This window comes from Neoarius graeffei, chromosome 13 (assembly GCF_027579695.1).
Source record: "Neoarius graeffei isolate fNeoGra1 chromosome 13, fNeoGra1.pri, whole genome shotgun sequence".
Lineage (NCBI taxonomy): Eukaryota > Metazoa > Chordata > Actinopteri > Siluriformes > Ariidae > Neoarius > Neoarius graeffei.
In genome coordinates this window covers 47,078,841-47,096,851 of record NC_083581.1, presented here as the reverse complement: position 1 = coordinate 47,096,851, position 18,011 = coordinate 47,078,841, and the positions used below count along the sequence as shown (strand labels likewise).

The 18,011-nt window shown below is 45.9% G+C and overlaps 1 protein-coding gene across 1 annotated transcript in view; it reads left to right on the top strand.

Annotated features, from left to right (window-relative positions):
• Positions 1-2,298: 2,298 nt before the first annotated feature.
• The window catches only part of baz2a (bromodomain adjacent to zinc finger domain, 2A), a 135,398-nt gene continuing 119,685 nt past the window's right edge, over positions 2,299-18,011 (top strand). Inside the window, exons 1-2 of the mRNA XM_060936667.1 lie at positions 2,299-2,371; positions 13,015-13,788. Coding sequence (XP_060792650.1) covers positions 2,299-2,371; positions 13,015-13,788 — 847 coding nt within the window. The remainder of the gene's footprint in view (positions 2,372-13,014; positions 13,789-18,011) is intronic.

Sequence of the window (18,011 nt, the reverse complement as noted above, 5' to 3'; positions counted from 1 at the left end):
GTAATTCACCCCGCTCATTTAAATATGTCGAAAATGTTTCGGCGCGCGGTTTGCGCATCACGGACCTCGGTGATTTTAAAATGCTGCTCCGGCCCTGCTCATCTCTGCCTCTTTTTTCCTGAGCAGCAGGGTTTGAAACTCCAGCTATATGCCGCCACATAGTGCGCTTGTCAGTCGTCAACAACTTTGTTGCTTCGTTCATTAACCACAGGTTACTGTATCACTGATTTTATCTGAGACGTTCTAAACAATTCTAACACGTTGTCAGAATGTTTATGCAGGTGCTCATGGGAGTTGTAGGCGCGTAATATTACATTGCAATGAGTTTATTATATCAGATGCCTTCAGAGAAAACTACAATTAAAATATATTGTCATACCACAGAATAAACCACCCGCCAAAGTGGCTAGTGGGACTAAAGTTATTACCCGCCAAAGCCGAATTTTACCTGCATTTGGCGGGTGCTAATGTAAAGCCCTGGTGTGCATGTGTGTGTTCACTGCTTCAGATGGGTTAAATGCAGAGAGGAAATTTCACAAGTGTGTGTTGAATAAAGTTGTGCTTTCTTTCTTTTCTTCTTTTCTTTTCTTCCTGCAAACAGGTCTTAAGGTGTGCAACAGTATTGAGTCATCATTGTCATTCTTCCTTTCAAAATTCACACATTCTCTATTGGGGACAGGGACCCTCTTCTTCCACAGCCATGCCTTTGTAACGTGTGCAGAATGTGGTTTTGCATTGACTTGTCGAAATATCCCTGGAAAAGATGGCGTCTTGAAGGCAACATATGTTGCTCCAAAATATCAATGTATTTTTCTGAATTAAATTGTGCCCGGGCAGCACGGTGATGTAGTGGTTAGCGCTGTCGCCTCACAGCAAGAAGGTCCGGGTTCGAGCCCCGTGGCCAGCAAGGACATTTCTGTGCGGAGTTTGCATGTTCTCCCCGTGTCTGCATGGGTTTCCTCCGGGTGCTCCGGTTTCCCCCACAGTCCAAAGACATGCAGGTTAGGTTAACTGGTGACTCTAAATTGAGCGTAGGTGTGAATGTGAGTGTGAATGGTTGTCTGTGTCTATGTGTCAGCCCTGTGATGACCTGGCGACTTGTCCAGGGTGTACCCCGCCTCTCGCATGTAGGCAGCTGGGATAGGCTCCAGCTTGCCTGCGACCCTGTAGAACAGGATAAAGCGGCTAGAGATAATGAGATGAGAATGAGATGAGATGAGAAATTGTGCCCTCACAGAAGTCCAAGTTACCTTTGCCAAGGGCACTGATACAACCCCATACCATGACAGTCCCTGACTTTTGGAAAAAAGACCTGGAATACTGATTCATCTGACCACAGTACACATTTCCACTGTGTAATGGTCCACCCCAGATGCCTCTGAGCCCAGAGAAGTTGATGGTGTTTCTGGACGCAATTAACATAAGGCTTCCTTTTTGCGTAGGAAAGTTTTAACTGGCATTTGTGGATTTAACTCCATATTGAAGTGTAGTGTTTTAAATCTGATGCAGGCAGTTAAAGGAAGCCAGTGGAGGGAGCATAGCAATGGGGTGCTGTGGGAAAACTTAGGAAAGTTGAAAACAAACTGCGCATCTCCATTCTGAATCAGTTGTACAGGTCGAATGGCACTCAGAGGTAGACCTGTCAGGAGAAAGTTATAGTAGCCCAGTTTCGAAAGAGACTGAACTAGGCCTTGAGTGGCTCGAAATGGACAAATCCTTCTGATGTTGTCAAGGAGAAATTGGCATGAGTATATCAGGTTAGCAAGATGAGTGGTAAAGGACAGTTGATTGTCCATGGTTACCCCATGGGCATGCAGTGACCTACAGTGAGATCTGAGAGTTGTGAAGGGAGATCACAAGATCCTGACATGGGGATGAATCGACTGGGATAAACAGTAGTTTAGTTTTGCTGGGATTAAGTTTCAGCTCATGAGCTGCCATCCATGATGAGATGTCTGCCGGACATGCTGAAATTTGAGCAGAAACACGAGTGTCTGAGGGAAGGAAGGACAGAATCATCCATATTGTCATGGTCTGAAAACCCATGTGAGGATATGACCTCACCAAGAGATTGAGTATAGAGGGAGAACAGAAAAGGATGACGTATTGAGCCTTGTGGAACACCAGTGGAAAGTCTGCATGGATTAGATGCGGATTCCCTCCACATCATCCGATATGACAAACCCTCCATGAAGGAAGCAAATCATTGCCATGATGTGCCACAAATTCCAAGACTCATGACGTTGGGCAAGAGTCTTGTGGTTGACTGTGTCAGACACTGCTGAAAGGTTGAGGAGGATGAGGTCTGATGACAGTTTGGTTGATCTGGTAGCCAGTGGCGGATTTAGCAAATTGGGGGCCCCAGGTGAAGGTATGTATGGGGCCCCCCCCATCCGATCCGAAACAAAAAAAAACAAAACAATGTACCGACTGCATGGTGGATAGGCAGGTAAAGCTAATCTATAGGGAAGTAAAGGTTGGAGAGGAGAAAAAAAACATTCCCCTTTAAACCCTGCATACACTTCTTTACTCCAAAATGAAGATGGAAAGCAGAGAACACACAAAGTGTAGCACTACACAAACTAATATGGAACCCAACAGAGAACAAAATTTCAGATAACATCTGTCTTTGCCAAAATGCCAGGAAAACCAGCACTGTTTATTTTTTTTAAAGATCAGAACATTTCAAACATTCTATAAATAAAACTATGTACATGATTGTGTGTGTTTGTGTGTGAGTGAGTGTTTCTCTGTGTGTGTGTGTGTGTGTGTGTGTGTGTGTGTGTGTGTGTGTGTGTGTGTGTGTGTGAGTGTGTGTGAGTGAGTGAGTCAGTGAGTGTGTGTGAGTGAGTGAGTGAGGGGAGGTAAGAAGTGTGGACTGAGGAGAGATGAGGTGGCATTTGGCTCTAAGCAACTCCATATCCATGTGAATGTATGTGTCAGTGAGTGAGTGAGAGAGAGAGAGAGAGAGTGTTCTGTGTGTGTGAGACAGAGAGGGTGAGTGAATGAATGAGAGAGTCTATGAGAGAGAAAAGAGAGATTGTTCTCCACATCAGAGTCCTACTTGTTGATGTCTTCTCACAGGTCTTCACACGTACATGGTGCACAGCCAGATGTAGGAAAATGTAAAATAATAATAATAAAAAAAACATTGTCACCAACTAACAATATGGTCATCATCATCAGTGTCAAAACGGCCATCACTGGATAACTCTTCCACCTCATTTGTGTCAACGTTGACACTGTCGGTGATGGAAGGTGGCAACAACGTGTCTTGCTTGACGTTATCCTCCTCAGCTAGTGCCACTTCACAACAGCTAGCTGCTGCTGCTCTACCGGCATCATGTTCAACATTTTGAATGACGTTGACGTTGTTGTAGTTGTAAAAAAGTTTCCCAACTTAGGCAGCATTGTCACATATTTCTCAGCGTCTTTTCGCTTTTTTCTTTTTTTGATCCGCTTGGGTAACTCCTTTTCATTTTCGCGTTGTTCAGACTCCGGTCACTATGTGTTGACCTTTCGCGCTGCGCTGCGCAGCGTTATGGACTAGTCCATTTCATTGTGAAAGTATGGGGTGTATGTGTAGGGACAGATAACCATGAACTGGACATTTTAACTACTACTTCGACGTATTTCTTAGGAATATTAGTAAAATGTACCATACTTTTGAAGTGCTCATGAATCATGATAAGGGGCTTTTTCTTTTTTTTTTTTTGAGGTTGGTTGGGGGCCCCCTATACGACCGCTGGTGGGGGGCCCCAAGCAGCTGCCTACCTATGCCTCTATGGTAAGACCGCCCCTGCTGGTAGCATAGAGCTTCCCAGTGATGGGCAATATGGCAGTATCTGTGGAATGTGCTGCTTTGAAGCCAGACTGGTTAGAATTTTGGAGGCTGTTCTGTGTGTGTGTGTGTGAGAGAGAGAGAGAGAATCATTGATTGTAGACCGTGCATTCAAGGATCGGTGTTGAGTTGTGATTTCTTCCACTTTTTCTTGGCTGTTCTTAATTCTCTCTGATTGCTGCACAACATAGCCAATAACCAAGGAACAGGGCAAGAAATCTTCCTCAGTTTAAAGGATAGAGGGCAGAGGAGGTGTATGGATGAGGAAAGTGAGGCAAAGTGAGGGAAATTGGAGCTTATTCTAATGGTAGGGAGGAAAAGAAGTCAGGGTTAGGAAGGGATGATGGGGTGAAGGAAGCTACAGAGGAAAGGGAGACAGAGTTAAGGTTTTGGCAAGTGGGATAGAAACTATTGCACAAAATATTGATAGCATGATCAATATTTCAATATCAGGTCGATATAGGGAGGATGATAGTGAAGGATACCAAGTGATGATTGGAGATGTGGAGTGAGGTCGCACTGGTGTCTGTAGCTGGTGATGGGTGGCTGAAAACCAGGTCCAGGGCATTTCCTCCTTGTGTGTGGACTGGTAGCCATTGAATGTCAAGGAGAAGGAATGCAAAAGAAGGAGAAAGCAAGGGGACTGGAGCTTGTCAGAGGGGAGGTTGAAGTCTCCAGGGACAGTGAGAGGCTGCTGTCAGTAGGGACAAGACTGAGAAGCATGTCTGTTTCTTCAAGAAAGTCTACCAGAGGACCAGGAGGGCAGTAGATGACAATGATGAGAAGATAACTGCATGGAATTCAAAGGATGAGATGTTGAGATGAGAGCTGTGAACTGTGTGCAAATCCTGCTAGTTTCTCATGGAGTGTGAGAGAAAGCATAAGCATAGGATTGAGTAGCCAGTGTAGCAGAGTTCTGTGGAGATATCCAGGGTTCAGTTAGTGCCAGAAGGGGAAGAGAATAATGGGGAGCTGAGATAGGACAAGATTTCACTTTCAGAACTACAGCAACTGGGCTCCTTGTCGTATATTATCTCATCTCATCTCATTATCTCTAGCCGCTTTATCCTTCTACAGGGTCGCAGGCAAGCTGGAGCCTATCCCAGCTGACTACGGGCGAAAGGCGGGGTACACCCTGGACAAGTCGCCAGGTCATCACAGGGCTGACACATAGACACAGACAACCATTCACACTCACATTCACACCTACGGTCAATTTAGAGTCACCAGTTAACCTAACCTGCATGTCTTTGGACTGTGGGGGAAACCGGAGCACCCGGAGGAAACCCACGCGGACACGGGGAGAACATGCAAACTCCACACAGAAAGGCCCTCGCCGGCCCCGGGGCTCGAACCCAGGACCTTCTTGCTGTGAGGCGACAGCGCTAACCACTACACCACCGTGCCGCCCGTCGTATATTATATTTCAAATTATCATCAACATAGTTCGAAAATAGGGCGGCACGGTGGTGTAGTGGTTAGCACTATCACCTCACAGTAAGAAGGTCCTGGGTTCGAGCCCAGTGGCCATAGCGAGGGCCTTTCTGTGTGGAGTTTGCATGTTCTCCCCGTGTCTGCGTGGGGTTTCCTCCAGGTGCTCTGGTTTCCCCCACAGTCCGTAGGTGTGAATGGTTGTTTGTCTCTGTGTGTCAACCCTGCGATAACCTGGCGACTTGTCCAGGGTGTACCCCGCTTCTTGCCCATAGTCAGCTGGGATAGGCTCCAGCTTACCCGTGACCCTGTAGAACAGGATAAACAGCTACAGATAACGGATGGATGGATAGTTCGAAAATGAATGAATTTTTTTTTTGTATGTTTCGATACAGGCGGCCAGCGGCAGATGAGGGCCTTTCTGTGCGGAGTTTGCATGTTCTCCCTGTGTCTGTGTAGGTTTCCTCCGGGTGCTCCGGTTTCCCCCACAGTCCAAAGACATGCAGGTTAGGTTAACTGGTGACTCTAAATTGGCCGTAGGTGTGAATGTGAGTGTGAATGGTTGTCTGTGTCTATGTGTCAGCCCTGTGATGACCTGGCGACTTGTCCAGGGTGTACCCCGCCTTTCGCCCGTAGTCAGCTGGGATAGGCTCCAGCTTGCCTGCGACCCTGTAGAACAGGATAAAGCGGCTAGAGATAATGAGATGAGATGAGATGAGATGTTTCGATCTAGTTGTTGAATTGGCAGGCGCTAAGACCTTGGGCCGTGCGGCTCTCCGTAGTACGTAACGCGCACGGCACTTCCGCTTTGGGCTCGAGTTCCTGTCTGTGATCAGAGCTGCGTTCAGAGAATAGCAGCCATGTTTGCTAATTTGAAACCTAAAGAAAGCCTTTTTTTGTCATTAACATCACTTGTATCATCTTCTCATAGAGCGTAAACCTGGGACCTAAACGCAGTGTTGCCTATTTAATCGTAGGAATACGAGGTTAGGATTTTAAAATTATTTCTGGAGTAAAAACTTTGGCCCGTGTGGGCGATGCTGTCTTAACATTTTTCCCTGCCGTATCTCAGCAAAACAATGTGTGGGACCAACAAAGGGTGCACATCTGCAATTAACACTAATGCAGACGGGTTATGTAGGATTTCTTTAAAAAAAAGAAAGGAAAGGAAAAGTGGCTATACATGAATCCTGAGTTATTTCGTAGTGTGGATTTTGCTGTAGCTTTTTGTCCGAGCTTGTAATTTATCAATAGATTTAAAGTTGTTTATGTAGCCTGAGCCGACAGAGGATTTCGCTGCTGAATGCATGTTATTTCTAAAGATGTTTTACTGCATACATTGGGAAAGAAAACCTGCGCATGGAGGCATTTAAAGGATATTTCTTAGTAAACTAAACAGCCAGCTGGCGATACCGGGAAGCTGAAATAAGGAGCCCGGTGTTGTCGCGGCCCAGTGCGGCGGAAGGAGCACCGGCTTCAATTATGAGCCTGGGACTCACAGCGAGCTTCATGGAACTAAATAAAAGTTGGTTCAAATATTTTAGGTCACTTGATTAGCTGTAGTATAAGTTTGACCGCCAGTTTAAATATAAATGTCTGTCGGTTTTCGACGTATGTTTTATTCCCTGAGTTATAGATATAAATTGAGCAGGCTGTAAAGATCTTTCTTTCCTCTTTAGTTTCTATTTTACCCGGCAGGGCCTGGGCCCTTTACTTTACCCGGCAGGGCCTGGGCCCTTTACTTTACCCGGCAGGGCCTGGGCCCTTTACTTTACCCGGCAGGGCCTGGGCCCTTTACTTTACCCGGCAGGGCCTGGGCCCTTTACTTTACCCGGCAGGGCCTGGGCCCTTTACTTTACCCGGCAGGGCCTGGGCCCTTTACTTTACCCGGCAGGGCCTGGGCCCTTTACTTTACCCGGCAGGGCCTGGGCCCTTTACTTTACCCGGCAGGGCCTGGGCCCTTTACTTTACCCGGCAGGGCCTGGGCCCTTTACTTTACCCGGCAGGGCCTGGGCCCTTTACTTTACCCGGCAGGGCCTGGGCCCTTTACTTTACCCGGCAGGGCCTGGGCCCTTTACTTTACCCGGCAGGGCCTGGGCCCTTTACTTTACCCGGCAGGGCCTGGGCCCTTTACTTTACCCGGCAGGGCCTGGGCCCTTTACTTTACCCGGCAGGGCCTGGGCCCTTTACTTTACCCGGCAGGGCCTGGGCCCTTTACTTTACCCGGCAGGGCCTGGGCCCTTTACTTTACCCGGCAGGGCCTGGGCCCTTTACTTTACCCGGCAGGGCCTGGGCCCTTTACTTTACCCGGCAGGGCCTGGGCCCTTTACCTTACCCGGCAGGGCCTGGGCCCTTTACTTTACCCGGCAGGGCCTGGGCCCTTTACTTTACCCGGCAGGGCCTGGGCCCTTTACTTTACCCGGCAGGGCCTGGGCCCTTTACTTTACCCGGCAGGGCCTGGGCCCTTTACTTTACCCGGCAGGGCCTGGGCCCTTTACTTTACCCGGCAGGGCCTGGGCCCTTTACTTTACCCGGCAGGGCCTGGGCCCTTTACTTTACCCGGCAGGGCCTGGGCCCTTTACTTTACCCGGCAGGGCCTGGGCCCTTTACTTTACCCGGCAGGGCCTGGGCCCTTTACTTTACCCGGCAGGGCCTGGGCCCTTTACTTTACCCGGCAGGGCCTGGGCCCTTTACTTTACCCGGCAGGGCCTGGGCCCTTTACCTTACCCGGCAGGGCCTGGGCCCTTTACCTTACCCGGCAGGGCCTGGGCCCTTTACCTTACCCGGCAGGGCCTGGGCCCTTTACCTTACCCGGCAGGGCCTGGGCCCTTTACCTTACCCGGCAGGGCCTGGGCCCTTTACCTTACCCGGCAGGGCCTGGGCCCTTTACCTTACCCGGCAGGGCCTGGGCCCTTTACCTTACCCGGCAGGGCCTGGGCCCTTTACCTTACCCGGCAGGGCCTGGGCCCTTTACCTTACCCGGCAGGGCCTGGGCCCTTTACCTTACCCGGCAGGGCCTGGGCCCTTTACCTTACCCGGCAGGGCCTGGGCCCTTTACCCCGCCCGGCAGGGCCTGGGCCCTTTACCCCGCCCGGCAGGGCCTGGGCCCTTTACTCCATGTGTCAGGTTGAACTGAAGAGAAATGATAGATGAGATGGAAAACCTTAATCAAATCCGTTAGAGATAAATATAATCTACATTCTCACAGCTAGAGCGTCATATCCAAAATCTTTAAAAATTAATTTCATTTTGTTTGTATTTTAATTCATCTGGCACATTTGAGATGGCTGAGTCAATCAGATGCATTTAGTCTAAAATGGCTAAATCAGTTTGTGTAAATTTTTATTATTATTTTTTTTAATGTAGGACATAACCATTTACTTGTCAGCATATTGGTGCGCTTCACTTGGGTGTCATGTAATTTCGTGTTTTGAGTTTGAGATGACTTGTCCAGGGTGTACCCCGCCTTTCGCCCGTAGTCAGCTGGGATAGGCTCGCGTGTGTGTGTGTGGAAGGAGGCAGATGGTGCTTTCCACGGAGTGTGTCACACCTCCCCTGATGTTGCATGAGCAGCAGTCAGTCAGCTGGGATAGGCTCCCTGTAGAACAGGATAAAGCGGCTAGAGATGATGAGATGAGTTTGAGATGATGGATGAGAATTTCAGCTTTTGTTTCCTGGTATTTACATCTGCACATGTTAAACAACTGAGAACATGGCACCTTTTATGATCAGAACGAGAGGTTTGTTTGGGCTGGCACAAGCATTTGCCCTGTTGTCTGAAGATCACCAGTTTGAACCTGGATGATACCACAGCTGTATGTGGGTGATCGTCATAGAGAGCAGAGTGGGCTGCGTTCTCAGAGTGGGAGGGTGGCGGTATATCGTTCGTCCCTTATTGATCACAGCGACACTAGCCGATGATAGGCATCTGTGACTCGCGTGTGTGTGTGTGGAAGGAGGCAGATGGTGCTTTCCACGGAGTGTGTCACACCTCCCCTGATGTTGCATGAGCAGCAGTTTGAAAAGATGCTGTCGGCTTGGTTACTGTGCCTCCCTGGTTGGTAGTTTTCGTGTGCTGCCTAATATATTGGGGGATTGGCCATGACTAAATAGGGGGGAAAATACTGGAACATGTTACTGATGAATGTTTTTGTTGATCAGGTGTGCCCTGTTTGATTTATTATTAGTTAAACAACTAATAGCGACTGTGTACTCTGATTTTGAGGGTGGTTGACAATATAGGGATAGGTCACGGACTACAGATTATGGAAATATAATAAGTAAGGATATAAAATACGGCGTGGTTACGGATTTTAATACGGATGTTAGTAATTTAAGGATTTCATACGGATCACGGATAAAACAAATTAAGTCGTCAAACGATTAAACGTTTGGACTGCCGGAGTTCCTAATTAAAATATCTTGCCTGCATTTATACATTTGCTTTATTAATTTACTGTTGATAATTCATTGAAAATATCACACCCGTAAATAAAAGATCCGTACTTTTGTACTGTTTTTTTTATTTTCCATGAATCCGTATTCCGTGACTCGTCTGTATTCTGTAAACAGTGTATTTTGATCCCTGGGCTTCACCTGTGAAGACTGCGTGTTTTTTTTTTTTTTTTTTTTTGTTAAAAAGGATAAAGCGTGAAGACCATAGAATTGTTTTTGGAAGAAATGCAAGTCTTTTTGAAGCTGAGAAAAGAAGAAAAACTGATCAAGCATTATGCATAGCCAGCAGAGCAAAATGGAATTTCCTGAAAAAAGGAAGTAGTCCGTGATTATACTAATAACTAGACATCAGACAGGTCGGCCAAGCTCGAGAGCAGTTGATGAGGGTTTTTTTTTTTTGGTCATCAACTTTTGTGAGTGCTCTTAAGAAAAAACCCAAAAGTCTCTGACCTCACCAACAACCTCTCTAGGGTGGAAGGTTTTAGACTGACCGTTTCAGTCACCAGAACTTCACCCAGTTGAGAATGCTTTTTACATCCTGACAGGGAGACTGACTGGAGAAACACTCCTCTGCCTCAAGATGAACAACTGAAGAAAGCTGCGGTACAAGCCTGGAAAAGCATGACAGAAGAAGAATATAAAAGTTTGGTGATGCCAGTAGGTTGCAGACTTGATGCAGTTATTGCAAGCAAGGGATATGCAACCAGATATTAAGTGCCATTTGTATTAATTTACTTGAAGTGTATTTGTTCCTATCCATCCATTTTGGCACATCACTACAGTGATGTGGCCACTCCGAGCAAGGACGCGTTATCCTAATGGGCTTTGTTGGCAGCTGCCCAGGGCCTCGGCCACTAGGGGGCCTCGGAGGTAGCGAGATCGGAAAATACGAAACGATATTTTCAGAAGTTTTGATCATATTGATAACATTTTTGATGCATTTCGCCACCCGTAAGGAAGCCCACCTTGTCCCGTCGCGTAAATCACCCGTCATTGTCAATATGATCACTGTCCACCATGTCTTCACACGCTACGCCAGCTTGAGTTCAATGATTTAATTAATGACTTCGCTTTCCAGAAAAGTGCCCTTGTAAGTTGACCCATGGCTGTCAAACTGAATGCGCAAAGCTGTGTGCCACTGCTGTTTGGGACATTACGTGTGTGAAAGGATGAAATGTTTCACATTTTGAGATTTATTTCTGAGAAGCAAGATATTTTTCTTTCTTTGTTATCGCTCTTTGTTTTCACAAGTTAAAAGTCGCCTGGATTCCAAAATGAAAACGAATGGTTATATACCAAATGAATGTTCTTGTTCTGAATACTAAAGAAACTGTTGTAGGCTGAGGTTATGTTCTTGACATGTTGTTCATTGACTCACTCATTTACAGGCTTCTTGAGGCTAAACTTTAGTTAACCAGACTTGTTAACCGTGATGTCTGATGGATTTTTTCACCATGCAATTGCCTATTTCACCATTGCTTTTTCTCGATTAAATAGGCGTTGATGGATAAAGTTTTATCGTTCAATAGTATTTCTAATTGTGCCACTGTCATTAAGTTTCTGTGTCTAGTTAGACAGGCACGTCTGAGGGGGTGAATTTGCTGAGCGCAGTTGACAACAGGCGGGGGTGGGGCCTCGGCAAGGGTTAACGCGGCCCTGGCTCCGACAGCTTCAGCCATCAAATGCCGCTTTTCCACTACCAACGCGGCTGAGTCGGGCTGAGCCGTGCCGTGCTGAGTCGGGCTGAGCGGGGCTGTTGGAGTTGCATTTCGACTACAATCGCGCTGAACCGTGCTGGCTGGAAGTGGGTGGACACATTGGGTGGAGTTAGCGAAAGTGGGTGGACGTCATGTGATGTCGTTAGGCGGCGCAAACAGTGACATCAGTGATCTTTTAAGCGGTAGTCTCACGACCCGGATAGTAAACAATAAACATGGAGGACATGGAGTCGTTAGTGTTGCTGGTCTTGGTGCTGTGGCTTGTTGTCACCGACAACGCCAACAGATACTGGCAAGAGCGTATAGATGAGGCGAGGCGCATAAGGCTTCAGAAATTCTCGTAATTCGTAATTCTTCTTCTTCCGGGTTTACGGTGTTTACAGATCCCAGCGTGCTCGCGGGGCGTGTGAGGACACTCCTCCTCACCAATCAGTGCACAGGGGAGTGTCTGCTCACGCCCCCAGCCCCACTCGGCTCGGTTTGGCTCGCTTCAGCCCCACTCCAAAACCGTGCGAGCTTTGGGAGCTGAGTAGGGCTGAAGCGAGCTGAGTCGTGCTGTTCTGAGGTAGTCGAAACGTGAGCCGTGTCAGGCTGAAGTGAGCTGAAAAAGGGTCGTGGAAAAGGGCCAAAAGTGTCTAGGGAACATTTACATTAGCGGTTTCCCGCTGCCTTCTACTGAATTATTATAGAGGTTTTCTCCTCTCAACCATTCACATCTACGGTCAATTTAGAGTCACCAGTTAACCTAACCTGCATGTCTTTGGACTGTGGGGGAAACCGGAGCACCCGGAGGAAACCAACGCGGACACAGGGAGAACATGCAAACTCCATTTGTTCCTATACTCACTGAAAAATCGTTTGGTTTGCCACTAGAGGTGCCATGTTCTTAGTTGTTTACCACATCCAGATGTACATATCAGTAAATGATAGCTGAAAATCTGATAACTCATCTTTTGATTGTAAAAAAAAAAAATCTAAATGTATTCGGTACATAGAAAAAAAAAAAAGAATTGTCCTTGTCCTTCCAGTACCTCCTGAGGGGATGGTATGTCCTATGGGGGCACACATGGAATTTAAAATTTTATTTTGCTCCACTGGGAACGCTTACCTCGGCTTTCTATGTTCTTTATGAAGAAGCATTTCGTTTTTTAAGGTGGAAGTAACAATTTTAATTATGGTCCTGGCACTATAACCACAAACGCAGGACTGTAGCATTCCTCAGGGGGTTTTTCCCTATGCCATTTTGAGACGTGTACCAAGCATGACACACACTTTGGGTTTTTGTATTATTAGCTGGATGAGTCTTGCTAAACTGATGAGCAATGCACAAATTGAGCCAAAGGACAGAGCTGGACCCCTGCAAAAATGTTGCATGTTCTAGATATTTGCACAGATTTAAAAATAATAATAATAAATGTCGGATGTGATGCACTAAAATGTGTGCTCTGATTCGGACATGACAGCAAAACCAGTGGGGTGAAAACACCCTTAAATGTCTGATCAGTGTGTGCCTTGTTATTTTGTGGTTATGTGAATAATTCTTTTTTTTTTTTTCTGACCTGTGTACAGATCTGAATGGTGATATGAATGTGAATGGCATCACTACTGCAGATGGGGGCAGTCCGTCTGGCCCCCACCCTCCTCCTTCCTCTTATCCCCCTCAACACCATCAGTCCATCATGGAATATGACTACTTGTGGGCCCCGAACCATTACAATCCTGCCATGGGCACTGGCTCTGGTTGTGGCACTGTCCATGGAACAGCCCAAAAGCATCAGCAACCCCCTCATGCCTTTCAGGGACACTACCCAGTCAATAGAGCCATGGGGAGTTCTCAGCAACCCCCAGTGACCAGGGAACAGTACTGGGGGCTGGGAACTCCTGGCCATCAGCAAGGGGGGTCGTCTGTGACGATACGATATTCCCATGGCATGTATGGTGTTTACGCGAACCAGGTGCACAGTGGCATCTCACCAATGCAGGATCAGTCTCCAGCAGTGCTTCATCATCAACAGCGCCAGCAGCAATCCCAACCTCAGCATCTGCAGCCACAACAGCAGCATTATGGCATGGTGCCAAACCGAGTACCCTGTTATCAGTCTCATCATGCACGTCTGTCTTCTGAACAGTCTGAGCCCCTGACTCCACTGATGCCCACTGCACAGATGTTTACCCCCCTACAAGGCAGTCCACAGCACCACCACATGGGCCACGGCAGCACTGACAGTTCCATGCCAATGCAGGTATCAATGATGTCATCAACTGCGAAGCATGATAGTGGCTCACCCCAGAGAAAGCCGAGTCCAGGCAGAGGCACCGTGACCCATTCCTCTGGGATTCAAGGTGAACATTATTTACAGAGCACAAGCTCCAAAAATAATTTTGTATCATGGTGAATCTGAAATTGAGTTGTTTTTTGGTATTTTATCATTCAAAACTTCACATTATACAGTCATATGTTAAAAATAACACTAAAGGATGCTAACTTATTAGGAGTATGATAATCATATGTATTATTTTTTTCGCGGTCCAAATCCTGCGCTCTGATTGGCTGGCGTGTGGGTCCGTATCCTATGTTATGGACCCTGGTTACGGACCTCTGGCGACTCGCTTGTTCACAATAACAAAAAACATAGTAGCATTTTTTGGTCAACATTCATCTTTTTTTTTAAAAATAAGATTTATTTATAAGATTATCAAAAATCTTATAAATTTTTGCCAGCATTTCTCAGTATAATAGCATTAATTTTACAGCATGGATAGCGATAACAACAGTGTTCGCAGCGAAAGTGAGTTTTACTACCCTGAGGAAGAAGAAATAAAATAAAACATTTCAGGAGAAAGCTAAAAACCTGTAATTTGCTAACGCCGAGCAAAAACATGGCTGGATCCTGAATGACTCCTATTTGTATAAATAGGGGACTACATAGGCGGCAAAATGTAGTTTTTTTTCCGGCCATGGAAGTGCACTTGTATACTGAGGAGGAAGCCATCTGCATTACGGCCGTGAATGAGGATTTAAAATGGCATTAATTTTACAGCATGGATAGCGATAACGGCAGTGTTCACAGCGAAAGCGAGTTTTACTACCCTGAGGAAGATAAAATAAAACATTTCAGGAGAAAGCTAAAAACCTCTAACTTGCTAACAGTTTAATCTCATTAGTTAATGAGGCCCATTTTGGACCATGTTATCCTAACACACATTACGTTCGGTAAAAACTTTAAACCAGTACAATCTCTTCAAAGTTTCACCAAATGGCTTTATTTATGCAATATAAAGGTCATAATACTGTATAACTTTGGTCGAGTAAAAACATGGCTGAATCCTGAATGACTCAGTTTTGTATAAATAGGGGACTACACAGGCGGCAAAATGTAGTTTTTTTTTCTGCCATGGAAGTGCACTTGTATACCGAGGAGGAAGCAATTTGCATTACAGCCGTGAATGAGGATTCAAAATGGCGGCTCGGCTCGGTTTTCCCTTTCAAGCGCTCTCGTTTTCTGTTAGAATTTGGCAAAGAAAAAAGTAAATATATATTATTTACCAGCTTAAGGTCGGACCGTATGGTGAAATACTGTGACCTTGGCCTTGAATACTGACCTCGGCCCAGAGGGCCTCGCTCAGTACTTTCAAGACCTCGGTCACGGTACTTCACGATACGGACCTCCCAGCTGGTAAATAATATGCATGTCTGAAGTCAATTTTAAATTTGCTTTATTTCTTAATTAACGTGTTATTCAATTACATTTTCGGTTTTAGTAACCTTATATCGTGACTCATATTGGCAACTAATTGTAATTAAATATTCTACTTATCGGCCTATTCGGTTTTTAGCCATGTCGAATTTAGTTCTTTTAGTCCACGGCAGGCGTCGCTTATCCGCGCGATCTTCACGAGACTTGTGCGAGACTTCGAAACATCAGGTGTCGGTGCCGCCATTTTGAAAACTGTTTTCCAAACAAAATGTGGCACAAAAACGAGTTTAAATGACGATTACTGCCTACTTTTTTTCAAACTTTCCTGATTTGCTATAAAAACAAACACAACTTCCGGCTTGATCACGTCAGCATTCGAAAGAGGGCGCGCGCGTCTTTTGACAAAGTTGGCAGATGTTGGCGACTTTGATTTCCGCTGTACGTTTTACTTCCATCCTACGACGTCTCACACTGGTCTCAGCGAATCTCGTTTATGGCTGTTGCTTTGACACGTGGACTGATATGTTACAGAGCATATTTCAAACGCTCATAACTTGCTATAGCAGTGACAGAATAGCTGTCAGAAATGCATTCCTGTATTTAATAACGTGAGAAATAGAATTTTGATGATAAATTTGCCTTCAGTTTTCCTTTAATACAAGACTCTCAATTCGATCTTTAAATCGCGTTGAACAGACTGCATAATAAAGCAGGCGATTCATTATTAATCTTGAATCAAGAAACCACAGGGGATTTTAAAAATTTGTTAAACATGTTTTTACCAAGCAGGACCTGGAAAGTTCTGGTATTTAGACAGTATTATTAATAGTGTGAGAGGATGGCCAACCTAATTAAGTGTGGTTGATACCAAAGAGCACACGGTAAACATGTGTGAAATAAGTTTTATCATCTCGACTTTGCCACTGATATTTATTTAATGCAGTTTATATTACCAGACTTTGCATTTTGCTCTGCAATTAAACATCTGAGTATTGCAGTGAAAGTTATCAGTCAGAAATACCCCAAAAGAGCGTTTCTTTCTCTCCAGTAAAACAGAAGATGATTGACACGTTAATCATGAATGATCCCTGCCGCCCCATCTCACACGTTCTTGACTCACATGGGAGAAAACTCACTTTCTGTCAAGTTAAGCTTGTAGGTATTGCCCATGAACCTGATTTCCTCTGACCGGTGCTCCTCACAGAGGCTGTATTGGTCGGTGTGTTCTGTCAAAATGACGTAACTCGCTTCCTGCGTCTCCTCAGTGATGTAAACTCGGCCCTAGCAGGAGCCCCCGGCGAGTTGTACTCCGTACGATTGTCCCATACAGTCGAAACTCTCAGGCGAGTGGGGGAGAGGATTCTCCACCGAGGCTGCGCGCAGTGTATTAGCGTGAGCATGTCGCCTATGGGAAACAGTGTTGGGCACGCTACTTTCAAAAAGTAATTATAGTTACTAGTTACTTTTCCCAAAAAGTAACGGAGTTACTTTGTCATAAAAGTAACTAATTACCAGGGAAACCGCCTGGAAAAGCCGGGAAACGGGAATCCAGCATCCACGTATTCAATCTAGATCGTATCTGGTCCGGTGCTGTGTAAACATTGAGATACGCGAATACGCTGTGCTGAGCTCTAGCTGGCGTCGTCATTGGACAACGTCACTGTGACATCCACCTTCCTGATTCGCTGGCGTTGGTCATGTGACGCGACTGCTGAAAAACAGCGCGGACTTCCGCCTTGTATCACCTTTCATTAAAGAGTATAAAAGTATGAAAATACTGCAAATACTGATGCAAATACTGCCCATTGTGTAGTTATGATTGTCTTTAGGCTTGCCATCCTTCCACTTGCAAGTAATAAGTGATATGCGCTGGGATCACACACACAGCGGCTCAGTCCCGAATCGTGGCTTGTGCACTTCACTCGCGCGCTGTGTGAGCTGCGCAGGGCCGGAGTGCGCACCCTCCAGAGGGCACTCGCTGTTCAGGGCGGAGTGATTTGGAGCGCAGGATGCCTGCGGAGCCGAGCGTATCCGTGTATTGGTGTTGCTGTGTGCACGGCTAACGGTTTTAGTGTAAACGCGAATCGTTTTAAGAACATTAATCTGATGATCCGCTGATTCGACGTAATGTAAACGTAGCCTATGTGTCAGCCCTGTGATGACCTGGCGACTTGTCCAGGGTGTACCCCGCCTTTCGCCCGTAGTCAGCTGGGATAGGCTCCAGCTTGCCTGCGACCCTGTAGAACAGGATAAAGCAGCTACAGATAATGAGATGAGATGAATGAGTAATTATTCCGTTACATTTTGTGTTCCACCCCCCCAAAAAAAAAAATCAAATTCAATTAGTGTAATCATAATAAAAGTGAATGTTAAATGTGTTTAATGACTGAAATTGACACTTAACAGAACCAATTAATAACGTTATCTACACTATATTAATATTTTTGTGGGACAATGTGAGAAGACATCTATCAAATTTAATATATTTTTGTAGTTATTAAAATTGTTACTAATTACTGGCCACTGACGAGGACAAACGCTTTGTTCCTCGGCATAATGTGCATTGCACGTAGACATTTTTGCCTTTTATTTCAAGTAATGAAAAGTAATGGCTGTATTTCCAATGTGAAAGCGCAGTGTTGGGCTGACCGCTCGCCATTGCTGGGTCTTCTGATTGAAAGAGCGCGCAGTATTACAGTAGGCGTGGCCTACCTACGTATGCTGTCCAAATCTACTCTGATTGGCTTACTATGCCGTTGTCTCGCATCTCCCCGCCCCGCACTAAAGTAGAGGAAAGAAAGGCTGAACGAGCAGCGTGCCAGATGAGAACAGCTTTAATAAAGTAACGCATAGTATTTTATTGTAAGT